Consider the following 26,558-nt stretch of genomic DNA (forward strand, 5'->3'; position numbering starts at 1 on the left):
ATCTAATCTTGGATTTTTTTTTCTCCTGAATAGTCCACAGGATGTGATTTCAACGAAAGAACCTGGTCACTGTAACCGTTTACCTCTGAGCATCCATCTCCTTTTATGTTTTCTCTTCTAACTGTCTCGTGTGGCTCGTTGATGTTGCAGATGCTGATCCAGTCCAGGAGCTGATTTACGACCTGAGAAGTCAGTGTGATGCAATTAGAGTAACAAAAACCGTTCGCCCATTCAGCATGGTGTGTTGCCCAGTGAATGAGAATTCTGCAGCTCTCATAGTCAGCGATGGCAGGGTAATGATCTGGGAATTAAAATCCAATGTTTCTGGCAGAAATTTACCGAACAGGTGAGGGGGATTTGTTTTTCTCATCAAAGCTTTCATCAGCGTGATTTAACAATAAGTGCCTCTGGTAAATTAAATTCTAAAAGTAACAAGTGTTTTCTCCACTTAGGTAGTGGATAGTGCGGATGTGTGGTACATATGCATGAAAAGAAGATGAAATATATTATCCAAAGGGACTAGTATTTGCTTTTTTCCCCTGTAAAAGTAATCTCTTCCTGAGTGGATGCATAAGGAAACAAAAAATAGAAGAAATAGTCACAGGAAACACTTTCTTATTCCTCTCTCTATAAGCTATAGAGGCTATATATTCAAGCTGTATATTTTTCCATGGAATTGAAGCCATGTATCATCAATTGGAGTTTAAATCATACAAAAAGGAGCCTGAAAAGTCAATCTGGAAATTACTACATTTTTAGGAGGAAAAAGATACCTAGCTAGCCGTTCCTGGCTTCCCTTGAGTTTGACACTGGGCAATATGAGGCTGCAGAGCACATGGSTGGAATATGGTGACATAAGCAATTAATATATCTTTCATGCAAAGCATTTAATATTGCAGATTTTTGAGCAGTCGCCAAAAATATTTGGTGAAATAGTATAGTTCTTTGAACCTTCAGTGCACTAAGGTCAATAAACCTGTGACTGTGGAATAAACTAAGTTGCTTATTTGCATAAAAAAATTGTGTTACACTTTTAAATGCTAGAAATAGCAGATTTTTAACATAGCAGCTTTTGTTGCTCGTCAGGAATTTAACTTTTTGATTGTTGATGTTCCCAAAAGTGCTATTGGCTGAATTCTTTGTGATGCATATCCAGGAGGGCTGTTTATGATCCATATGTTGCTAGGTTTCATTCCTTGAATTCTTAAAGTACATGTCTAAAACACTGGCTTTTGTCATGATTATATAACTAGGAATAATAGAATAAAATAAGAAGTACTGAGCCTAGAGAATTCCCAAACATGGTTGGGTTGTGCTGAAAAGTAAAGAATATTTCTCATTGACACAGAATTTTAAAGGGACTTTTAAGAGTCTTCCTCCTTTGCTTCTGCTTTTGATGAATTTGTTCTGATCTTGCTTAAACTTTGAATACAAGGTGTTGAAGTGGAAATGTAAGGAAAAAGGCTTTCTAGGTACCTTAAACTGGGWGCATTCCATTGCTTTTGTGGATCGCCTAGATCTGTCCTCAGGCCAGTAACATTCTTGTCAAGGCTGCAGGGCCCCTTCGAGTCCCTTTCAGCTGGAGATCGCATTGGAGCGTCCAGATGCAGTTAGCAGGAAAAAAACCACCCCCCAATTTGAGGCATAGATACAGACAGAAGTATGAAAACAGGTCGTATGAGTTTTTGTTGTACCTTTGTACACACATTTCATCTGTTAGGTGGCAGGCRTTGCTTCAGTGTTGAGTTTCATTAAACGAATCCAGTCTAGGAAGGAAGTCCTTCTGAGCAGAACTTCTGGGATCTGTGTTCTTAAATGGCTAAATATTTCTGATTAGGTGAATTCATTAATGTAGCTCTAAATATGAAGAAACAATGTATTTAAAARGCTTCTTTCAATGCTGGGTGCACTTCTGGATTAGAAAAAAAAACCCTATATTCATTTTTTCGTGTGTAGTAGAAGTCACATGCAAGATGATAGTAGTTTTGAATTGCGTATGTTTCCTCATGGTAGAGTTGCGTACAGAAAATGATGCGGGAAGTAATCTTTCCAAATGATATTGCAAGTAATAAGTAGTGGGAATGCTGAGGGAACAATATGGAGAAGCTTCTGAATTGAGGACTTGAGTCAGTTTGCGTTAGGAACTCATTTGCTTTCTCTTGCAGCCGTTCAAGTGTGTCGCCTTTGTATTCTCCAGTGTCATTCTGTGGGATTCCTATAGGAACATTCCAAAATAAGCTTCCAGACCTTTCATTAGACAACATGATAGGTAAGAATTTGCTACAATAATATGGTTATTAATTTCTAAGATTTCTGAAACATTGTACCTCTAACTTGAGAATTATGTTAGGTTTATTTTCTATGTAATTTTAATAGCAATCRCAAAGTAAAAGAAATAATTTCTGCTTGCTAAAGAAATTATCGATTATCCTTTTTTAGTTGAGAACTGTTGCTCAGAATTCACACCCTCTAAGAGGAAAATGTAATTCAAATTGGAATTTGGCCAAAAATCCAATTCCTTTATGTTCTTTTCAACGTTATCTTAAGTGGATGAAGACAGTTTAACTGATCTATTCCAGGCCTCTGTGAAAGCTAGATAGCAACTAACACTTCAGTACAGAGAACTGTTCTGTGAAGAAGTTCCATACAGACAATTATGTACTGAAGTTGATCTTTATTGGAAAAATGTCTAGTGCTCCTCAGAGGTGTCAWGGAAGAGATTTGGATTTGCCGTTGATAAAAGTTGTGTGTATTGCTGGTGCAGACTTACCAGCATGTGATGTTATCTTAATCTCCGCTGTTTTAAAGATTAAGTGTTTTTTCTGTTATCTACAGATTCTGTGGTCATTTACATCATAGATATTGTCAAYTTGTATCATGCATCACTTGAACTGGTACAATTGACTGTTTTTGCACATCTTTCATGTGTCACCTGAGTAAATTTATATGTTAAGCTATTGTAATTTTTATTTTTTAGCCTCTGTGTCTGATAATTTTCTACAAGCTCTGAGATTAAAATGTAATACTAACAGATGTGTTAATTTGTAAAGCAGGGCAAGGCACAGCTGCCRCAGAAGAACAGTCAAAAAGTCCTTTTCTGCAAGAAGTACACCTGAAATTTCTGCTGACTGGGCTTCTTTCAGGGCTTCCTTTGCCTCCATTTGCTATCCGTATGTGCCCACCTCTTACAACAAAAAACATTAAGCAATATGAGCTACTCCTTGCTGTTGGTAAGTATCTTGAATAGTTTATTGATTGCTCTGAAAGTTTTATATTTTTGGTTAAATGCAACCATAGTTATGAAAAAAATGTGGAAAAAATACATTTCTATTATTTTGAGTGTGTGTAACTGCTCCCTGTAACCCTGGTATTAGGTTTTATCTAAGAGAGTCTTCTAAGATAGTCTTTCTATTCAACAGTTTTTGTTTTTTATCTTGAGGAGCTTCTCAAGCTCCTCATGAACATTTCACTGCAGTGATGAGTATGACACTAATGCATGCATGAACACATGCACTTCTTATAACACTTGTTATCACTCAGCCCAGTGTCCCTTCCCTAGTTTTGCAAGCTGTGATTACTTGATAGCATGCTACCAAAATATAACTTTCAATCCTATAGACATTTTAGCTATTGCTGTTAGGTGAAACACAAGATTAAGAAGCTAGTTGTAGGTGCAGAGAGCATTTACAGCAAAGTCTGCAGCRTTCTGCACTTGAGGTACGTGAACCTTTGCAGTTGATGAGAGTATAAAGAAGGACTGTAAGTCTTCCCAGTGTCTATGAGAAAATTATAATTTCAGCATCCCCCAGAGTTTTTCATCTACTTGTATCTAACAGCTACTTGTTTACTGATTTCTTATTTGAAAGAGGTCAATATCTCAGGGATAAGAAAACAGAATTGCTTTAATGATTGGGTAAAATTTACTCATGATTYTCTCCTGGGATTACTGATGTAAATGGTTAATTCTCTTCCTTGAGTAATCAAAATAAAAATACTTCTTTCTCCTGTGATTTGGTATATGGTGAAAATGCAAAAAGAATTAGCTGGTATTCTGCAGGCATCACAAATAGCTTCAGGAAAATGTCTTGACTCAAGATAATTTAGCTGGCGTCAGAGAATCTGAGGATTTAATTTGTATTTAAAAAGGAGAAATCAAAGTGCCTTTTCTAAAATTGCATAATACATGCTAGTTAAAGATATTAAAAAGAAAAAAAGAGAGAAATAGCTGTAAATCTTGTATTTTCACTCAAGGATGAAAAAGAAGAATAAAACTGATTTGTGTGTCTTTTTTGTAAATCGCTCTTTGTAGGTACAGGTAATGGCTCTGTCTTGGTGTTTAATCTTACAAGTGGACTCTTACACAAAGAGATAAGCATCCATTCCTGTGAAGTCARGTAAGATTTGAATTCATATATAATYYTTTTGGGAAATAGGGAAAAAGAAAGGTACAAGCAGCAAGCAGTGTGGGTGTCTTGTTTCATCGGTAGTGACACTCAAGAAAATTGCCTGTTGAATAATCTGTCATAAGGAGTAATATACTGACCATATAYAAGCAGTTACTCACTATCAAAACTAGAGTGAAAATTACACTGAAATATAAATAATTGAATAAATGAATTGATTCTGGGCAGGTTGATCTAAGATGTGTATCGGCTGTTTGTGTGTTTGTTGCATTTGTCATGTGGTTGATAGATATTGTAAGAACAGAAATTTGCTTTCTATTCCAGTGCATTTGAGCTTTACACTTGTTTCATATGATTAACTGTTCACAAGRTGGTTTTTCTTCTGTTTTCTTATGCAGCCCAAGGAGATACTTTCTTTTTTGCTTTTTTGCATGAAATTTTCGTTCATGTGCTTATTGCATTTAAAGTTAATGCTGATGTTACTACACRGTTATAATTAAATTTTTATAAAAGTCACTGCTAACATTTCACACATGGGGTTAAAATGTTTTCTTAAGATTAGAACACATCTAAAATATACTTTGAAAAATATTTTGTTATTTTCTTTAAGTTATATGTATTACTGAAAATATAGTTAGTGTGAGCTCTTCACTTTGAAGAAGTTGTGCAATGCTGGAACRATTTCATCAGTACTTTGACTTTCCAGGAAATGTCCTTGCATAGATGGTCTTTTCAGAACAGAATTAAAACGATTATGAATTTTGTTTAATGCTTAGAGTCAAAAGCAGTCATCTGAGCAAAGCATCTAAAGATTTATTTAGTTTTTCAATCCAGCTTTTAATGGTCTCAGTGACTTTCTACATAATTCTSATGAGTTCAAAGGAGTGATTGAAGCAGTGTGGAATAATGCATGATAATTTTTAAATGCATATTTATAGAGTGCAACAGTTTTTCTTTCAGTGGGAGTTCTTTGCCTCCAAATGCTGGATTCAGTTTTAATTCATAGTATACCTGCAGGGAGCAACATTATTTTAGTATGTAATTGATAATACCCTAGAACTGTGTCTAATGCCAGCAGAGTTTTCTGTGCACTGTGGTTTGAAAAAAATAAAATTCAGGTCTTTGAATCTTACAGTGCAGGCAGCTGTCCTTCACATGTTACCTACACGTGTTACTAGGTGCTGGGAATTATGACTTAAAAACAGCAACAACARAAACCTTTGCAGAGCCGTACTGTGATTAGGAGGAAATATTTTTTAAAACTATCTGTTTTTAAGACAGTTCTAAAGAAGTAATGGAACATCTAAATAGCAATCAGTGACAAAATKAAAAATTATTGTTACTCATGAGTACAAACTATGCAGGTAAATTCTTTTTCTTYGAGTTTGATTTGGGTTTGTATTTGGAGCTGGAGGAAAGAAACAGCAGAAGAGCTTCAGAGGATATTGAGGAAGAAGCCAGGCTAGGGCCAGGAGGAGCAGGAGCAAGCAGGAGGCTTTGGAAGGTGGGCTGGCCGAGAGAGGCTCCGACTGCGGGATTGGTCTGTTCTTGTTGGTGTTTTTGTTCCTTTACAATACAGAGAAATATAGTTACATTTTTATACCAAAAATGTGTTTTTATTTATTTATTACAAAGAGGAATTAGAATTACAAAATAATTCTGTTACCTTCTCCCTTTTTTTTTCCTAACTGGAGCAACCTGAATTTTTCATAAGCCGGGGTGGCAAAATGGGTGGTGATAKTATGTCATAAGGGTAGAAGCAACACATTGGAGACATGTAATTAAAATGTCTGTGATTTAGCTTCTTTTTTAGTTAAAATGATTCTTTCTGAATGCTTTCACTGCTGCTTTGGCTCATTGCTGTATAGATAACCATGACTAGAGCAGTGCTGCTTAATTCTTTACCGATGCCCAGCAAGTTCAAAGAAGCAACAYGTTTAATTTTTAAACTTAAAATCTTGCTGCCTGTAAATTAGAATGTGTATGGCCTGCAGGCAAAACATGACATCTTGCTGGTGTATTAATGCACAGCTTCCATGGGTTAGCAGCCAGATTTAGGCTGGCTCCCCCTGGGAAATGCTTTTGCAAATGCTTATCACCTCCTTAAAAACCCTTTCTCACTTGGAGAGAGATGGAGAACTGGATAGCTGCCAGTTCTGCCGTACAGATGTTAGTGAACTTGTCTTATTTTTGTGTATTTTTAAATTACGCTTTGCCTGAGAGGTGCCAGCAGCCTTTCAGTGAAATCTTGTGTATTCTCAATTCTCCAGTAATGGATAGGGGAAGTTGCAGAAGCAAAAAGTATAAAGTAGAAGATTAGAGATGTAAATGGKTGGATGGCTCAGTGGCTTTTAAACATCCCTGTAAGAAAATCTTCAGGTTTCTTGAGTGTGTTTTTGAGTTCTTAGGCAGTGTTACAGAGTTAGAAGTCAAAGCTTGATTTCTGTTAGGGCCTTTTAATAGGAGGAATGTCCAAAATTACATGTTTTTCATTGCTTTTGMATGGTGAAATGGAGAAATTTGAAAACACAGGTCATTTTCTTTAAAGATAATTTTGTAGTTTGTTGTTTTCTAATTTTTACATTTCAGTAGTGTACTGACATCCCATATAAAGACTATACATTGAAAGTAACTTGATGTTGAGAGACATGTATAACTAAGATTAATAAGCTGGAGTGATATCTGTTTCAAAATCAAAATACACTGTATTGTGAATAGTAATAGTAGTACTAGAAATAGAGTAATTTTCATAAAAATTAGTGTCAGTCTATCTTGAAATTCATACGAAAAAGGCCAAAATTGTTGAGAAGAGCAAACCACTGCTGATAATGACTTCTAAGTTTTGCATTTGAAATGGAGCTTCATTTTTTAATGTTATGTAGGACTTGCAGTCTTCAGCACTTAGGATTTCTTAGGAAAAAAGGTTGTTCCATTGCTGATATTCAAATCTGGATATTCAAAGTATTCAAATTCTTTTGAAATAAAAGTAAAATACTTTTGAAATAAGTACAATTGAGGTTGAAATAGTTTTCTGAGTTTTTGGTTTTAATAACTGTTTTACTTCTGTTCTTACTCAAGTAATTGACTCAAGTTATATGTATAAATACTCTCATTAAAAAAATACTTTTTTTTTTTTTTTTTTTTTTAAATAGACCCATTCTGTAAATCTGGCTGAATGAAACCCTCAATTTTAGGAGATAAAGGTGTCTTTCAGGAGGAAATTTTGCAAAATGGAAATATTGCAATAGGGAAGTCACTACTTGATCCCATTATTAAACCTTAAACTGCTGTTTATGTGTTTGAATCCTTAGTTTTTGTGTTTGACAAGAAAAAAAACATTGCCTCAGGCAGGTACAAGCAGATTAGCTAGGATTTCTTTTGGATTATGAATGTCTTGGGATTCTTTATATCTTTATTGGTATTGACAAATGGCCAGCTGGAAGCAAGGAAACGGCACTTCTGTTAAATCTGAGCTGRTGAAGGAAAAAGAAAAGGATTCATCTATTTGACAGAGAATGCAAAGTAACTACAATACAATAGCAATACGTTACAATTTTTCTGTATTATTTATAATAAAAAAATGGAATAACAGATAAAAATCAGAAAGGTGTCATAAATTGTATTTCATCCTTTTCAGAATGCTGCCAGTGTTCTTAATCATTTACAGACCTGAAACATCACACGTTGCATACAATCATAAATTTCTTTTTAGCTCTTCTTTCAATATTACAATTAATAATTGGATGCTTTTCATTTGCATTGAAGCTTATGACCTTTAATAGTTTAAACGAAAGAAATCAAGATATGGATATATTTTGAATATGTAAAATGTTACAAGAATACTTTTTGCCTTGTTTGTTTAAATTGCATTTAAAGGATTTTACAACCTCTAGACTTCATATACTGTGAATATATGGTAATTAAGTTATTGTTTGTTTGATTATCTTGTGTTTCACATCTTTTGCTGCAAAACAGACCATTACTTTATAAGTAATGCAACAGAACAATCATCTTAGAGATAGTTATGTAATCTGCATCTGAAGGATTTGAGGAAGAAACCCAAGTCTTTTTATCTRAATAAAAATGAACTATGTATATGTTTATATAGATATATATTAGAATGGTCTTAATTTTCTTTCATATTAGTTCCTTGATTTATTTAACRGATTAACCGATAAAATGTTTGTGCTTGCACAAAGTATGCACATGGGAAAAGGGAAAGGACAAGATTATCTCTTTTTGAAATTGTGTCCTCTCACATTTTTGTGATAGTTTTTTTTGTTTGTGGTATCCTACCCAAATGAATGTGCCTTGAACCCATATAGGCTGCCATGGTGTTACATGAGGTTGTAACTTTACATCCTTAYAACACAAAGTGATTTTTATTTTGATGCCATGGCATTATTTGAAAGAGGAAAATCTGTTCCCGGTTGTCTGCCAGTTTTTTTTGGTGCTTTGGAGTGAAAGGCATAGATTTTCCTTCCTTGATTTTTATATTTTGGCAGATCTGAGTTATTTCATAGTTCTTCCAGGTGATAAATCACTGATTTTTATTACGGCTGTGCTTTTGGTCCACAGTAGCGCTGAGCATCTATGATGAGTTCTGAAAAAGTTGAATCAAATTTTTGTGTGATCAAGCAAGAACCTAATATGCCAGTATAGTCTGAGTGCTCTTTCAATTTGAAATATTATTATTGTATGTACATCACATTTGCAAGGGTATATCTTCTTTTTAAGCTAAAATACAGTCTTTCTGTAAATTGTAGAAAACTAGTTGTATGTCTTTTTGTCAGTTATATGAAGTTCTTACTTTATTTCAAGCTGGGATATTTTCCAGCTATTCAAATGTTTCTGCTAATAAGCTCTGTGTGCTCCCTTTTGATGACAGGGGAATTGAGTGGATAAGCTTGACAGGTTTTCTTTCCTTTGCCACATCAACACCTAACAATTTGGGGTTAGTAAGGAACGAGCTGCAGCTGGTGGACTTACCAACAGGTTAGTATATCCTGAGAAATCTTTTTAGGAGGCTGACAGATTTGTTGATGAGTGACAAATATGAATTCKTACTGCTTTCTTTATTAATAATTTTTGTTGTCATGGCAAAAAAAAAAAAAAAAGAAGGGAAATTTAACAGATTTTGCTCTTCTTCCCTTTTGAAACCACCTAATGTGTTCCAAATGGTGCTTCACCCACTGCAAACAATAAGTTTGGAGTGAYGTCTGTGCCTTGGACTCAATAAAATAATGACCATTTGTCAGCAGGAGGTCTAGCAGCATTTACAGACTATGGATGTTAAAGGAATATTTTAGTCACAGAATCCATGTATTTGCAAATAAGCTATACCTGTAGTTTCATGTGCAACTGACATAGTGTTGAAGCGTTTATTGTGGTGCAGATGTGTGGTGCCCGTTTTGAAAACAAAATGTGGAGTAAAGAGATGAACTTTGGTAAGATATATTTGATGGAAAATGTGATCTCAATTTTTCACTTAGATTTTTAAATTGTGGGAACATYTATAATATGAATAATTGATACTTGCAATTTATTTTAAAAAAATGGTCTTTTAAAGCCTACAAGAAAGGCATAATATTTAAGTGAATGAGCATTGGGTCTGCTGTCAGTATTAGTCCAACTTCATTTTTCAGGGCTGAGAAATAAGTGCTATTTGCATCCATTTCATAAATGCCTTGACAAAATTCTTGCTTTATTTTTCGAGCTATAAACAGCATCAAGGAAAAATTATCCTAAGGTGTTTGATCAGTAATGAAGAAAATGGAGATTTAAGGTTTCCTGTTGCCTGGCCTCTGACATGAGTGCTGCTATATTGTTGATAGTGGGATTGTTCATCTACCCAGTGTAAGCTAAATTATTTAGCTGTGAGTAGCAATGAGAGGGGTGCTTTTGAAAACATGTTATGGAAAGAGAAGAAACTTGCATAAAGATGCTGTGATATGTTTAATGTTTGTAGGTCATTCTTTATTTCAGTGTTGTGTGTAAAAGCCTTAATTCTGTGATGCTTTGTATAGGTGGATCACAATTTTGTTTGAAGATTTAAAAAAAAAAAAAAAAACCCAAACACAAACTCACTATCTTATCAGAGTTGGCTGTTTTACCTGGAAAGAAAACAATGGTCCCACTAAGAATATGATGAGCTAATTCATAGAAATACTTGCATTATGGCCCTGGTGAGGCCATGTCTGGAGCACTGGGAGACATCGCAGTACAAGGGAGACATGGAGCTGCTGGAGAGTCTAGTGTAGGGCTACAAAAATGATCAGGAGRCTGAGGTATCGCTCTGAGAGCTGGGCGTTTGACCTGGGAAGAGAAGACTGAAAGAAGGTCTTAGCAGTGCCTAAAAATATCTGAGGGAAGGGATGTCGAGAGGATGGGGCCAGACTGTTTTCACTGGTTAACAGTGATCGGACAAGAGGCAACGGGCACAAACTGAARCACAGGAAGTTCCAAGTGAATATGAGGAAAACTTAATCACAGAATCATATTAATCTCTAGAAATACAGTTAAATTCTAACAGTGACACGAGTTAGGTAAGGTATGGCAGGCCAGTTAGAGAGGTTGTGTTTTAGTTTGGCCGTTTCTGTTTTCTGCCATGTCCCTTCTGTGTTCCAGGCAGGAGCATTGCATTTCGTGGGGAGCGAGGTAATGATGAGCCAGCTATTGAAATGATAAAGGTGTCTCATTTGAAGTAAGTATTTTCTTTATTGTTGTAAATGTGATTAAAATAGTGCTCAATTTAATAGGATACCATCCTTAAATTTTCAAAGGTTTTTTTCTATAGTAGAGAAATAATGCTCTTTAGCTTGAGCAGGAAGCATTTGGAGAATTACTGGATGATAAGTAATAGATAAATTCAGCGGAGGAGAGTAAAACTAGTTTCTCTGTTTTCATGTTACATGTAGAAGCTGCTAATGTGTTAGTTCAACAGATACAAATCATGAAGAAAGGATTGGCAAGGGGTTTAGAATAAAAGTATCTTCTACTCATTTATCACTGGATTACGGAAATAGCATGCACATGGAGTAGAGAAATCTGTCTAAATTATAGTCTCGGCCTGTCATTCTGATACTCTGCGTGGCCAAATGTGGCCAAATTGAAACTGCTGCATCTTTCTCTAAATTCCTTCCCATGTCATCTTTACCATAATTCAGCAGCACCATCAACCTGACAGAAATTTCTGGGGGAAAAAGAAAATCCTAAGGGGGGACTCTCTTCAGGCAGACTCTTTTGCACCTATGTAACTCAAGAAAATCTCAAGTTAATGGGATTTGAGTGAAATTAATTTATTCTGCTTTCTATTCCTAGTTTCTGAGCGTTTCCAAAGTACTGTTACAAACTTCCATGTATGACATAAAATGCTGAAATTAAAATGGAATGGTTACTGTTGATGTAGTAAAGTCTTGCTTATTTTAGGCAGTATCTGGCTGTAGTATTTAAAGACAAGCCCCTGGAAATCTGGGATGTCAGAACATGCACTCTGCTCAGAGAAATGTCAAAAAACTTCCCGGTAGTGACAGCTTTGGTAAGCAATAACATCTCTGGTTGCTTGACATTTATTAAATCTAATATACTCAGCATAATAATGTTTTATCGCAAAATTGTTCTTTTTTTTTAATCTGTAGCATAAAGATAAGTGCTTTCACCCTTTTTGCTTTCTTTGTCTGTTATCAAACATAGTGAAGAAAAAAGGAAATACTTGGCGGAAAATTGATCCGCATCTTGGGAGGTGGGAGGTGAGGAATCAAAGAAGGCAATTTTCAGTGAAATCATTACAATTAGGAAAAAAAAAAAAATCCCACTAAATTTGCAGAGTAAAACCTTATATTTTCCATTATTTTTCAAAGGAATGGTCACCTTCTCATAACTTAAAAAGCTTGAGAAAGAAGCAGCTGGCAGCCCGTGAGGCCATGGCCCGACAGACGGTTGCCTCAGATACTGAAGTCAGCAGTGTAGAGTCTTCTGTTATCAGGTATTTCTGATAACTATTTAATTGAATTCCATAATACATCACTTCTTGTTTTCTACTGCATGCTGTTGCTTTATAGAATGGAATATTTTGAAACTGGTTCTTGGATACATAGCAGGTAAGGCAACTTTCTGGGCTCCTTTTAGTACCTAAACATTGTAGGAGAGCTTTTAAATATGAAACTTTGATTTTACTATTGGATGAGATAAGCAGTGTAGCAAGCAGGACTGCTCTCTGTCTTTTAGTTGTCTGGGTCTTCAGGYAAAACCCTTTATTTGTCCCTTGAACATTGCCATAAGTGTGTAAATGATATTTTTTTTTTTTTGGTAAATTGCTTTGAAGGAAATATGTATTTTTATATCACTTCTGTAAATAGTTAGGGGGATTTTAACTTGCAATTCAGATTTCAGGTAGCATCTGTGTCTCACTGTGTTCTCTCTAGTTTGTTACAGGAAGCTGAAAGTAAATCTGAGCTGAGCCAGAACATTTCTGCCAGAGAGCACTTTGTGCTTACAGATAATGATGGACAGGTTTATCATCTCACAGTAGAAGGAAACTCAGTAAAAGACAGTGCAAGAATTCCTCCTGATGTGAGTTCCAAGTGTATAATTGGTGCTTTATTTTTTTTTTTTTTAGTTGCCATAGAGGAAGAGAAAAATAATTAAGAAAATGCTTTTTAATGGCAAGTGATCACTAAATTCAGTTGCTTGAAATATGGAATAGATTTTAAAATATGAGRTCTGTAATATTTCTGTTTTTCATGTTTTTCTGGTTTTCTATTTTAAAATGAGATTTTGATTTCTAAATATTTCCAGGGAAGTATGGGTAGTATTACRTGTATTGCCTGGAAAGGGGATACTTTGGTTCTTGGAGATGTTGATGGAAACTTAAACTTCTGGGACTTGAAAGCTCGAGTATCCAGGTATGACTGCAAATTCAGTTTGACAAACATAAGCTAAGGAGTTTTTGAGTGTGTTTATCATTTCTCTTCACTATTGGATGGTCGTATGTTTGATAAAATAGTATAAATATTTCAATATAAAATCTTAAAAATACTTTCTGATAGTTTTTCATACTTTCCAGTTTGTTTGCAGCTGATGTGAAACTGTTTTAATATCAGAGTTTTAATATCAACTAAAGACCTTTCTCAGTGTAGTAAGTCTGTAATGGTTTTTGATAAAATATTAAGTATTTTAGAATGTTTCAGGTATCTATTTTTTTATTTTTCATGATAGTTTGCATAACCAACTGTATGTGTATCTAACCATAAGTACACASGCATATGTAGTACCAGGATGTAATGCTTATGGAGAGGACCTAATAACCCTAAGTTTTAGTTGTAGAATGATGAATATTCCCCTCTCCCTTTTCCTAGGGGAATCCCTACYCACCGAAGCTGGGTGAAAAAAATTCGTTTTGCCCCGGGGAAAGGAAATCAAAAGCTTATTGCAGTGTACAATGATGGAGCAGAAGTTTGGGATGCAAAAGAGGTATATATCTGCTATTTTTCTAATATATGCCTTTTTTTCCTCTTTTTTTTTTTTTTCAAAATACTCCTGTTTTCGAAGTCGGGAAGAGTGCTCAGAATTCTCCTAGTTCATATAAAACATTTTCAAACCAGTTTCAGATTAAAAATGCTTTTCATTCATAAAGCTGATGTGGCTCTGAGATCCTGTGTCAGTTTTTTAGTCAAGTTTTGGAGACATGCATTGAAGATTTAAGGCTCGGAGCCACGTTCCTGAAGTCTGAATCTTTGAATAGAAGAGTATTTTTATGAAAGATTTCCTTGCTTCTGTGTGTAGTAAAGAGCATGTCTGCTTCCATGCATGGATTTAATTTACTAGAGAATACCAGGAAACTAGACACTTGATAATTAACTTTGTCTAGATTCTCACCTTTGAAAATTCTGTATTAGAAAATTATTCACGATTAACTTCAACTTTTATTGCAAGTTTTGTGATGTGCCTCATGGGAATGAGACAGAGTATTGCACTGCATGATAGAGAGCCTGCYAAAAATGAAACATATCTCAACTTTTCAAGGTACAAATGGTAAGCAGTTTAAGAAGTGGAAGAAATGTCACTTTCCGGATCCTGGATGTAGACTGGTGCACTTCAGACAAAGTCATCTTGGCATCAGATGATGGGTGCATTAGAGTCCTAGAGATGTCCATGAAACCATCATGTTTTAAAATGGATGAACAAGAGTTAGTAGGTATGATTGATTTTCCTTTTGCTTTTGATTGCTGGATATTTGATTTTGAAAGTGGACTATAAAAATGCTCAGGACTTCTAGTAGACCAGGGAATGGTCATAAGTAGAAGGTTAGATATTCTTATGTATTTTTCACACATACATATTTCCATGGGCTTGGGAAATACGGATGTTTTTACAATAAATGTTTAGTTTCCCAAGTAAGATAATTTTAATATTTTAATAGAAATATAGCTAACAATAGGAGAGTTTTTTTTACAGATGTCTAGAAAATTAATGTAAAAAATATCAGGGCATCACCTGTTTACCACTACATAAATCACTGAAATGCATTGCATAATTTTGCAAGATCTGTTAATATGTGACAGTGGTGGGATTTTGGTGAAATTTCCAGATATTGCAGCCTGCTTGTAGACTAATCCTTTACTTTCCAAGTTAGATTTTTTTCCCACTAAGTATTAAACTGTTAGTAGTTAATGCTGTTTGACTTTTATACCATACACTTCAATGGGGAACTTAATGCAGTTAAACTAATAGTCTTAGGGGAAAAACACAGTATACAGATAAATGGAAAGCATGGGAAATTCTGAGCCAATTGAAATAAATATTCAATGAATTACTATTAAAAATGASAAATATTGTATGTAGTTTGCTGTTTGTCGTAATTATCTTTGTTTACTATAGTTTGTCAACATTTGTCTAAAAAAAAAAAAAAAAAGAAAAGAAGGGGCTGGAGCATCTCTCTCATGAGGAAAGACTAGGTGAGCTGGGCCTGTTTAGCCTGGAGAAGAGAAGGTTGAGAGGAGATCTGATCAATATGTATAAGTACCTGAGTGGAGAAGGTAGGGTGGAGGGGGCCGGACTCTTGTTGGTGGTSACCAGTGACAGGACAAGGGGCAATGGGTACAAGTTGAAACCCAGGCAACTCCATCTYCTTGTGAGGAAGAACTTCTTTCCTATGAGGGTGACAGAGCAGTGGAACAGGCTGCCGAGGAAGGTTGTGGAGTCTCCTTCTCTGGGGATCTTCCAAACCCATCTGGATGCCACCCTGTGCTCTGGGTGTCCCTGCTGGAGCAGGGGGTTGGACTAGATGATTTCTAGAGGTCCCTTCCAACCTCAACCATTCTGTAATTCTGCATACTTGCCTCGGTTTAGTAAAACAGAGATCCAGCAACTAGGAACCYGGATGGAGTGAAAAGTGTGTGTAAATTGGTATCTTTTGTTTTACTCATGGCATCCCACACTGACAGAAATGACAGCAGCTTGCATTCAAGCTTGAATATTTTTCAGACAAAATCTTTAAGAAAATATCGTCTTAAAGATAGGCTGTTTTCTTCTACATCTCTTTCTTTTTTTCTTTTTTTTCCTTCTTTTTTTTCTTCAGGGTCTTCCAATCCAATTTCTGTGCTGTTTTGCAAACTAACAGYCGCTCTTGGTTACTTCAGTAGAAATAAAATCTTTTATTTGCACTGTCAAAGAAGCAGTTTGATCTAATGACATGTTACAATAAAAGAAGAAAAATATTYGGTTTCTTAGATGTCAAAAGTTGCTTCTCTGTAATCTAGCTATAGCTTTTAGGCARTCATCAATATTTTACTAGAAGAAAAACAAAATCCTGAAAAGTTAAAATATATTGCAAGATTTAAGAGTCTGATGAGTTTTACTTCTAGAAAAACAAAAAAACCTTCTAGAGATAGAAGTTTTTCAGTTTCATAAACATAAACATCTTTGTTTAAAAAAAAAAAAAAGGAAAAAAACTTCTTTCATGTTTTTTTCAAGTTCCCTCTGTTAATGGTGATCACTGCAAAGAAGGTTGTTTCATTTGTTTCATATTAGTATGTTAATTACCCAAGGAAAGTGACCCCTGCASTGGGCTCCCCAAAACTCACGGCAAAGGCCGGACTACTACGGAGGGAGCCCCAAGGGAATTATTTTCATAGGTGGGTTCTCAAAGCAAACAATTTACCTCTTGACAGACAGTTTTACCAAAAATACCACTCATTTCAATGGCTGAAGATAAAACTGTCCTCAGGAATAAAGGCATCTGCTCTTGTATTGCTTCCTGAGAACTTGTGCTGCCCTTTCTGTGGCAGCTACCTACCCAGACACGCTCTTTTATGCTCTCAGTGAAGTACTCAGTAGAAAGGGAGAAAATGATAAATACGGAGCTTGATTCCAGAGCATATTTCTGTGGTATTCATTTCATAGAGTAGTATCCAAGATCTCTTATGAGGATACCTTTATTTGGAGGGGAAAAAAGATACAAAATATCTTGAGTATCTTAGTTTTTCAAAGGTTGCCTGTGATTTAACTTCAGTTCTGACTATATACTCTGGTAACTTTTAAATTGAAAAATAATGTTTAAAAGACACATATATCATTCAGACCCTATGAATGACAATGAATAATTATGTAATAATGTAGCTAGCTCGTGTTTGTTTTCTTTCTTTTCTGAAGTTGCTGGATAGTATTTACTGTGTTTCATCCAAGCCTCATACTGAATGTTCCTGACTGAGCTTGTATGACAAATAGACGGTACAATAACTTTCATCCCATTTCTTATCATATTTGTGGATGTAAACATGCGTTTAACCCCCATTTTATTCCAAGGAAGATACGATTGCAAATTAAACTAAAATTACTACCTGCTAGTTGGGTATGAGTGCCCAAATAATTAGTACCTTTCATGATCAATTTTCTGCAAATTGGTATTTGAGCTTCTGAGCATTTAGTTTCTTGAAATATGATCTCTTGTAAATTCAGTAGCTCTAAAGTTCTCATTTCAGCATGATAGAAAGCCCTTGGGCCTTTTATGAAATATTCTKGCTTGAAGGTAACAATAAGTTTTTATGTCTGATAACCCATGGTGTGTTTATGAAGAGATATGGTTTATGACTTTCTCTTGCATATTATAGATTGTGAGTAGAGTGTTACTGCACATAAGTCACTCAACAATGAATCTTTTCCTTTTCTTTTAGAACCTGTATGGTGTCCCTATCTCCTTGTTCCAAGGGCTTCATTAGCTTTAAAAGCATTCTTACTGCATCAACCATGGAATGGGAAATACTGTCTAGATATATTAAACATGTAAGCAAATAYATGTGTGTGTGTATTTGTGCGTATATATATAAATATATGTGTGTGTATATATGTGTATAGATATGTGTATATATTCAAAAAAGTTATTGGCAAGAGGGGATGACAGGTCATAGGTGTGCGTAGGACATAGAAACAAAAGAAATGAACAAGAAGGAGAAAGTCAGATTCTTAAAATCCGTGTAAAGAGATCCATGGGAATGTGTAAGCAAGGGCAAGAAAGAAGAGGTGAAGAGTTTGTGAATTCTGATTTGTGTAGAAATCCATAAAATCTGCAGATTTGTGGCAATGTGGAAGAGATCAGTGTGCTGGAAGGACTAACCAGTTGCAGATGTTGGAGKGGAATTTATTTATTTTGTAAAATGAGTAAGGCAGAGGAATAAGATCCTCGGTGCTACTGCAACCGAGGGAGAAAAAGAATTATAAGAAAACACTCTAATGAAGTGTTGGTATTTTAGGGTAGTTCATTAACTTCAGTGTGAATGAATAAAGAGAATAAAGGGGAGAAAGAAACATTACACTGATTCAATGAGGTTGAAAGAAAGCAAAGATAATTTTTAATTGTGTTTTAGAACTATTAATTAGAGAAAGTCTTGTATGAATTGCTTCCTTAAGAACACAATAAAAATTTCCATATACACACTGGTATTTTCTGCTAATAATAATTCTCTGATGTTTCAAATAACATTGTCATTTTTTTAATGTAGTGATTATCCAGAAAATGAAAATGTTAAAAACCTGATGCAAGAGCAGCTGAATTCATTGTCCAAGTAAGAATGTTTTTATTAAAATTACTAGGATATTGCATTCAGAGAAGGACCAAAAGTAAAAAAGGAATGTTTTTTGACTCTAGTATTAAAGATAAACATTGAGTACTAGCAGCTTTTATATTAAATACATTTAATAACTTCTATGTAATTCCTAAAGATGTCCCTTTATTCAGTTGTTAGGAAAAAAATTACTTATAAAATTAAACTGTAATACATGTTTAAAATACAGTTTTTATTAAGCAAACTATCTTTAGTTTGCACTTAAACAGGTAGTTTAAGTAATGACTCAAAAATGAAAATGATAGTGTTCTGGATCTGTAGAGTGGGTTGGAAGTCATTGCTTTTCACATAGGTTTATTGTAGTAGTGGCTGCCAACTGTAGATTTAAAGATACTGATGGGAGTCACTATATAGTCTCTAATACACTAGTGAGCATTTGCAGCTTATTAGCTGGTGCTACTCTGTTAATGGTCTTTGATGGACTTGAAGGACTCTGCTGCTTAAATATTCCAAAGCTAAGACATATAAGCTCTGAAACGGGGGGGGGGAGAGAGAGAGAGAGAGAGAGAGAGAGAGAGAGAGAAAAAAAAACCTTTTGAAACTTTTTGAAAATCTTCTGTTGAAGCTCTCGAATAAGGTTCCTGCTCTGGGTGATTCTTATTTACAGTGCTCTACTTACATAGAAATATTGTATTGCATTTAAAATATGAAAATTGTTATTCAAAACTAAGAATCATAAGTTTTGCCATTTTCCTTTCCTGCTTTGACCCAATAGAGTTGGTTTTTTTTGCGTTTCACTTAATAGGATAGATTTTTCTTTTTTTTCAACTCTGTTGAAAGCCTACATATGGGCCTGTTAAATTATGGGACTGAATAATTATGTATTCATATGTGAATATTTTAATCTTGTAGACAGTAGAACTACTGCAAACTAAATTACAGCTTCTTATACACCCGTGTGGTTGTTCTCTTTATTGCAAGAAGAAAGTGTAATTTACAGGCTGACTGTTGCTATCTAAACTGGTTGTGCCTTGCTTCCTAAGGTTGAATTATATTTCAGTTATACCTGTTGCACCTTTTATTTGATAGATCCTTTTTTCAGTTCTGAAAAGAAACTGTGCTGCTTTAATTTTTGATTTATTAGATAACAAATACTGTTTGTTTGATTAAAAAGTGCCCAGCATTTTTGCAGATTACTTAYGATTTCCTCTTTTTGCAGTGACATAAAGAAACTTTTGCTTGATCCAGAGTTTACTCTTTTGCAAAGATGCCTTCTAGTTGCAAGGTAAGATTTATATAGCAGTATAAAGCGTGTATTAATCATATCGAYCATATTAATGCTTATGAACATGCTTAAATATGAGCTAATTTTCCTCTAACCCATGGTATTGCTGAAGTACTTGAGGTTATTTGAGTGTTTTCAGGATTGGGAAGGGAAATTTGTGTAGTGTCTAAAAGTGTAATTCTGAACTTCATGTCATACGGTATATATATTTTTAATCAAATTTATCTGTTTTGTATTATTTTTCTGTAGTTAATTAACTGTAGTTAATTTGGTCTTTTTCGCAGTTTTTTCAAATTATTGCTAGTAACTTGCTATTAAAAGAGGATAGAGGATTGTAATGACTGAGTGTAAAATCATAATAAAAAAGCARTTACAGGTGTATTTACATGCATGTATTTACATGAACAGATCCTTGAATTCATTTTCTCTTGTAATAATATCCTATTTATCTAGTTTGCTGAATGCCACTCTGTTATTTTTGTTCTTATAATTTGCTACACTAATAATTCAGAATAGTTCTAGTACCCAAAACGATGCATCTTTTTGTATATGTTCTAAGTATAAAATGCCTGTCATAGGAAAGATATCATCGTGTTTCTCATCCTGATTTTTTTTATCTTCTCAGACTATATGGGGATGAATCTGAACTGCATTTCTGGACTCTTGCTGCCCACTATTTACACAGCTTATCCCAGGAAAAACTCGCAAAAACAACAGATGTAGCCTTAGTTCAAGAAAACTTGACCAATCCATTGGATATATGCTATGACATCCTGTGTGAAAATAATTACTTYCAGGTATTTCAGCAATAAATACCATTGGCATATTTTTGAAATGCTATTGTCACCTATTCTGTTACTCTTACACATGTTTTTTTTTTGTTATTATTCTTTGTATAGAAATTTCAACTTGAACGGGTAAATCTCCAGGAGGTCAAGAGATCCACATATGATCACACCAAGAAATGTGCTGACCAACTTATTCTCTTAGGCCAGGTTGGTGGGTAATACTTGGACTTTTTCATTGTCGTTGTTCTTCCCTGTCTTTTTATATGCTTATCCTATTTAACAAAGGTAATATCTCAGCTTTCAAATTTCTTTCATGTCTTAAGTTAAAAATGCAATTTAAGGATATTTTTAAGTGAATATATCATCGTGAAATTTTTGTTTTATTTCTCTTTCCAGACGGACAGAGCAGTGCAGCTTCTGCTGGAAACAAGCTCGGAGAATGCACATTACTACTGTGATTCACTCAAAGCCTGCCTGGTCACAACTGTCACCTCATCAGGTCCATCCCAAAGTACGATCAAACTGGTAGCAACCAACATGATAGCCAATGGAAAGCTTGCAGGTAAAATGCAACTTGGATTTTCCATTTACTTATAAACTAGTAATTCTGTTTRTTAAGGCTACTAATGCAGCTAGGAGAAGAAAATGTCTTATTATTGTAAATCTTACATGTTTTATATTTTGTACTATATGCTACATACAGTGGTTAAGACAGAGATGAGCAGCAAGTTCAGCAGTTAAAAGTTCAACTGGTTTTGACTTTTTTTCTTTTTATTTGAAACCATTTCTAGAGTGATTTTCTTAGAATTGTTTGCATGTAACAAAAGAGGTTRAATACACAACACTACGTATTTTCTGCTTTCCTAATTGTAAAAGTAAATAAAAATCATGTTTTATGCTGAAGTTAGAATACAGACTTAGTTTCATTTTAATTTCAGAACTTATTTCAAAAAGTTTTTTACATGTATTTACATGTATTTTTTACACGTATGTACGGATTATTTTTTTGCGATAGTTGAGCTGTTCATGATTTAGGATTGGATTAAATATTTAGATGTGTAAGGAAAGTACATACTCTTTTTAGTACTTTTTCAAATACTTTTTTTAATATTCAAATCAAAAAGATACTTTCTACTGTATGGATGATATTATGTTAATTGCATTATGGACAACATTAAGCATTTTTTTCTAAAATGATTTTTTTCTGATTTATAGAGGTCATYGTGTTTTTATGATGAGAAGTTCAGTGAACTTCCTGTCATTTCAACTTACAGCAGAGATTAATGGGAGCTTTAGAAGACACTTTGAAGCCCTTCTGGGGAAAAGCCTTAGCACTTAGTTTGCATGGAGAGTCAAGTTGTAGAAACTAGGATTTTTCAACACTTTCAAACGCAGGGAAGGAATTCCAAAGGGATCCTTCTTCTGAGGATGAATGTTCTGCTCACACTTATAATTTTAAATTGCAATAAATTTATTTATATTTATAATTTAAAACATAATATTATATTTCTTTGGCTTTTTATATAATCTGCTTTTATTTTCTAGAGGGTGTCCAGTTACTGTGTCTGATAGATAAGGCTGCTGATGCCTGTCGCTACTTGCAAACTTATGGCGAGTGGAATCGTGCAGCATGGCTTGCAAAAGTTTGTAATTTCTTGATTTTTATTTTATTAACATAAACTATCTGCTTAGCATATGTAGGTATGGAAACTGCTTGCATGATTCAAATTCTCCATTTAAAAAAAAAAAGGCATCAATTCAAAATAATATGATTAATTCTTTCCATGCATTAATTTACAACAAACCAATCCATGCAGTCAATTCTGATAGATTCTTTTGCAAGAAAACTGCCATACAGCCTCTAGACTCTAGTTGAATGTGAGTAATGTCGGGTCCTGAAGTTGTCTGGATTGTGCAAATGTCTAAGTTTTGTGCAGTGGTCTGTCACAGCAGTAGAGAGTTTACATGAACTGCAAAAAAAAAAAAAACACCACACTGTTAGAAATCAATAAATACTTAGTCTGTGACTGTATGCTAAGCTTCATGTAATATGTTCAGAACTATTTTCCATCTCATAAAGGTTCGCTTAAGCTCAGAAGAGTGTGCTGATGTGTTGAGGCGTTGGGTAGACCACCTTTGCTCTCCCCAAGTCAACCAGAAATCCAAAGCCATTCTCGTCCTCTTGTCACTTGGGTACTTCACAAAAGTTGTGGAGATGTTGCACAGGTAAAGCTGAGAAATCAGTCTGTATTTTTTTTCCTGTCTAAAATTGTCATTTGAACAYGTCTCTTGGAAGCCGAAGGGATTTCATTTCTGAGATTTGTTTGCATTTAGAATAGGTTTGGTTTTTTTCCCCTGTCTGTCAGTATCTTTTTCAGTGAATCATTTCTGTGGGCTCGTACTGATGTTTTTGCTGCAATTTCAGGAAAATGCAGGCGTTCTAATTTACTGCAGGCTTTAGGATCACTAGCACGTTTTGATCTAGCAGTAACAATTTATAGTAGCTACAGTTTAGCTAAGCAATTTGAGCCTTGCTCTTTCAAAAAATGTGTATCGAATGTCAGTTCCCTGGATGCAAGAAGGGAGGTGCAGGATGGTGTCTGAAACTTGGWGAGAGAGCAGTGCCACACTGATGGGTGGGATGGCCATGCATGAGGAGATGGTGTGAGAAAGATCTGCCACCATTTTATGCAGTGTCCTGGAACACTTGGCTGTTTTACTATTATAACAATTATTTCTTTTTCTTTTTCCACATTCATTTCCACAGTATGAGGTACTTCGATAGAGCAGCTTTATTTGTTGAAGCTTGTCTGAAGTATGGGGCATTTGAAGTTAATGAYGATACAAATATCCTTTTTTGAAACTATGTCTTCTATTTATGTAGAATATTTAGATGTGTGTATATATGCATATGTAGTAAGTAATAATGCATATGTAAATATTATTGAGTTCCATGGAGTCATCATCAGTGTCATCTCATTAAAAAAAAAAAAACAACTTCATCATGTAGATAACTATAAATCTGAGCAATGACCAAACAATGACTAAGTCTTGTTGTGTGTTTGTATAATTTCTTAATATTTTTGCAAGTTAGGGCATGGGATTATGTCCTAAATAACAAGCAGCTACTTGTGTTCTATTTATATTTTATTTCTATTMATATATTTAGTTAATTTTATTATTTTTATTATATGTTTGGTTAATAATATTTCACATGTCACTTTGTAAATGATAGTGTGTAGTCAACTGCATCATTTAAAACAGCTTTTTTGTTTTTACTTGCACTGGGAAATATTTTAGATGGCATTTATATTTATTCCAGCACAGTATTTGGAATCCTGAACTCTTTTCATTTTAGGAGAGCTTAGGAATGGGGAATGGGTTGCAAGCTTTTAAATTTGCATTTCAACTATGTTTTCCTTAATCCTTCTTTTACATAAACTGATCCATGCTGTGTTTGCAGATTATGCCAGGAGCTTGAAGATCCTGGGCTTTAAACAGGGAGCTGTTCTCTTTGCCTCAAAAGCAGGAGAAGCTGGCAAAGATTTATTAATTGAGCTTAAACAGCCTAAAGAGGAAGTGGCACTAGAGTAACAATTCATTGCTAAAAGGAGATTTCCTGTCAAACAGGGTGAGATCAATCAGATTGAGAGTCCACTGTGTGAAAAATGAATTTTCTCCTGAATTGCTGTAATACCTGATAAATTTGATTTGAGCAAAAATTGTTAAATATGTGTGGAGGCGAGGCTAAGAACTTATTGGTTAATGATTCACAGTATCTCATTTCTGTGTTTAAATTGTCTTCATCTTCAGGAGAAGAGGTGGAAGCATATGATGAACCTGTACCAGAATATTTCCAACTTTTTTCAACTAAAGCAGAGATGAAATCTTAAAATTTTCCTGAGATTTCTGAACATATGTAGAAGTCTACACTTCTAAAAATCAAATCTATGTAGATCTGCACTGCTCTTGTATTTATATAAGTAAATGACTTAGTCTGTACTATAAATATAAATATATTTAAAGAGTGTATAGTGATCACAGTCATGTTTTCTCACATCCCATTYATCAATTTTAAAAATATTGTATTTTAAATCAGTTCCCTGTACTGTCATTTTCATAACTGACTGGAAGTTTTATTGGRTTTAATTATAGGAATTATGCAAYTTCAGAAAATCCATCAAATATCATTTGATCAGTCAAGGTAATTGTTATATTCCATCTTCTTATGTGTGCATTCCCTTCACACCTTGGGGAGTAAATTCTGCCTCCTTGTGTTGACTGGTTATTGGGATCGAAGGACCAGGAAAGATCCTACCTCAAAAGCAGCAAGCGTTAAGGTCCTGTATGATACTCTTGAGCTGCTATTGCTGTCTCCACAGTTACTGATTTATTTTCTATTTGATAGTGTTAATAAAACAGTAGATGGAAGAAGCATTGCAGCAAAGCCTGAATGTTGGCATTTTGATGAGGTACTTTTGAATGGTAACACTTGCWATGGTCCAGATACTTGCGGATGCTGCTGGTGTCCTTGTTTTCATTTTTGTGCCAGTATTTCATCAGAAGCAAAATAGCTTTCCACAGTATCASAGTGTTTAAGTGATAGTTTTCATTATTCTTTCTCATGTCGGATGTATCTTTTCTATTTATTATGGAAATCATTGAGAGAGTTTACAACGGAAGAGTGGATGTGAATGTTAAATCATACTTACAAATGGAAGACTGAAGGCTCTGGAAATAATTCTTTGCTTGAAAGACTTTATTCCTCTTGAAATAAAGTTATTGGAGCTACAGAGGTTTATTATGCAGTAGTGGAAAGAATATCATGTAAAATATCTCTCACTGCTTTGAATGTAATTCACGTGTTGCTTACTTAAAGGGCGTTGGATTCTCCTTATGTCTGAGCATTTGTAGATCCATACATTTGTAGCTATACTCTCCTCCTTCAAGGAGCACCAGCGTCAGGACATCTTGTAACTCCATCAACCTTTACATCCAGATCTAAAATAACATTTCCGATAAAACTGGAAAGGTTTTTTTTCATTGTAATTACTTTGAATAATGATCAGTTTTATACAAATTGAAAATGTGAGTTTTGTTGCTCTACTTAGAAAACTAAATGTTTTAAGTACAATGTGGCTTGTTTATTTCTGCCACATAATACGTACATCCGAAACTTCTGTTTAGTGTCTTATAAACAAAGCTTATATAGTTACTCTAGCTTGGAAAAATAACTATACAATGCACTTTGCCTTAAGTATTAACTGGAAAACCACAAAGTTATGCAAAAATACCTGTCATTAACAGTGGGCCAAATTCTGTCTCACACGGACTACCACTACAATGCTCCTCAATTCCTGCTCTGGTTCTCGGAAGCAGTTCTTGCAGACACGGTTACTACCCAGTTGATACAAGCACACTTGAGCCCTGCCCTCAACAAACCATCGAGRATTGTCTGTCATTAGGTCTCTGGGTAAAAAAAAAACTGCTTTTGCATCCAGGTGGAATTGCAAATCTGAATTATAAATCATTTTTAAAAGAAAATATTTGCAAAGTCCTTTTAATACTGAATGTTTCTATCTACTTTTAAGTGTGAAGACTGTGTGATATTCCATGTTGAAAGCAATATGAGGAAAATAGAGTGTAAAAGTGATTGAAAATTTCATTTAATGTTGTAGTTACACTACAATAATAAACCAGACTTTGAAAATCTCCTGCTTGTCCCRATTTAATGCAAAAATACCATTATTTTTACTTGCTCCGAATGATGATTGTGCTATTTTATGTTGCCATTTTGCCTTCCAGACTGGAACTGTACTCATGGTTACTTGTAGTAAAGGAAGTCATTATCCTTGATGAATGGTGGTTATATTTTCTGTATTATTAGTAACAAAACRTTAAAGTCTAATGTAGGTTAAGGTGGTAATTACCGACCTTAATTAACACAATAAAGTTAATGGCAGTTAAATTTGAGCAGGTCATTGGCCGTCCTTTCCCATCTTTAAAAGCGTGGATATAAGCG

At 34.6% G+C, this 26,558-nt stretch overlaps 1 protein-coding gene across 2 annotated transcripts in view; it reads left to right on the top strand.

Annotated features, from left to right (window-relative positions):
- The window catches only part of WDR11 (WD repeat domain 11), a 37,426-nt gene extending 11,690 nt beyond the window's left edge, over window positions 1-25,736 (top strand). Inside the window, exons 8-29 of one of the 2 annotated variants that reach the window (XM_026050555.1) lie at window positions 151-346; window positions 2,166-2,269; window positions 3,051-3,230; window positions 4,310-4,394; window positions 9,292-9,398; window positions 11,031-11,106; window positions 11,832-11,940; window positions 12,263-12,387; window positions 12,827-12,974; window positions 13,200-13,306; window positions 13,760-13,874; window positions 14,427-14,598; window positions 17,576-17,684; window positions 18,401-18,463; window positions 19,683-19,748; window positions 20,374-20,545; window positions 20,648-20,743; window positions 20,933-21,098; window positions 22,082-22,179; window positions 22,617-22,762; window positions 23,304-23,383; window positions 23,973-25,736. In XM_026050555.1, the coding sequence (XP_025906340.1) occupies window positions 151-346; window positions 2,166-2,269; window positions 3,051-3,230; window positions 4,310-4,394; window positions 9,292-9,398; window positions 11,031-11,106; window positions 11,832-11,940; window positions 12,263-12,387; window positions 12,827-12,974; window positions 13,200-13,306; window positions 13,760-13,874; window positions 14,427-14,598; window positions 17,576-17,684; window positions 18,401-18,463; window positions 19,683-19,748; window positions 20,374-20,545; window positions 20,648-20,743; window positions 20,933-21,098; window positions 22,082-22,179; window positions 22,617-22,762; window positions 23,304-23,383; window positions 23,973-24,130 (2,678 nt within the window). In that variant the 3' untranslated portion in view covers window positions 24,131-25,736. The remainder of the gene's footprint in view (window positions 1-150; window positions 347-2,165; window positions 2,270-3,050; window positions 3,231-4,309; window positions 4,395-9,291; window positions 9,399-11,030; window positions 11,107-11,831; window positions 11,941-12,262; window positions 12,388-12,826; window positions 12,975-13,199; window positions 13,307-13,759; window positions 13,875-14,426; window positions 14,599-17,575; window positions 17,685-18,400; window positions 18,464-19,682; window positions 19,749-20,373; window positions 20,546-20,647; window positions 20,744-20,932; window positions 21,099-22,081; window positions 22,180-22,616; window positions 22,763-23,303; window positions 23,384-23,972) is intronic. The other variant, XM_026050556.1, reaches the window with a different exon arrangement.
- The last annotated feature ends 822 nt before the right edge of the window (window positions 25,737-26,558 follow it).

This window comes from Nothoprocta perdicaria, unplaced genomic scaffold (assembly GCF_003342845.1).
Source record: "Nothoprocta perdicaria isolate Ctin4 unplaced genomic scaffold, notPer1 scaffold_7, whole genome shotgun sequence".
NCBI classification, from domain to species: Eukaryota; Metazoa; Chordata; class Aves; order Tinamiformes; family Tinamidae; genus Nothoprocta; species Nothoprocta perdicaria.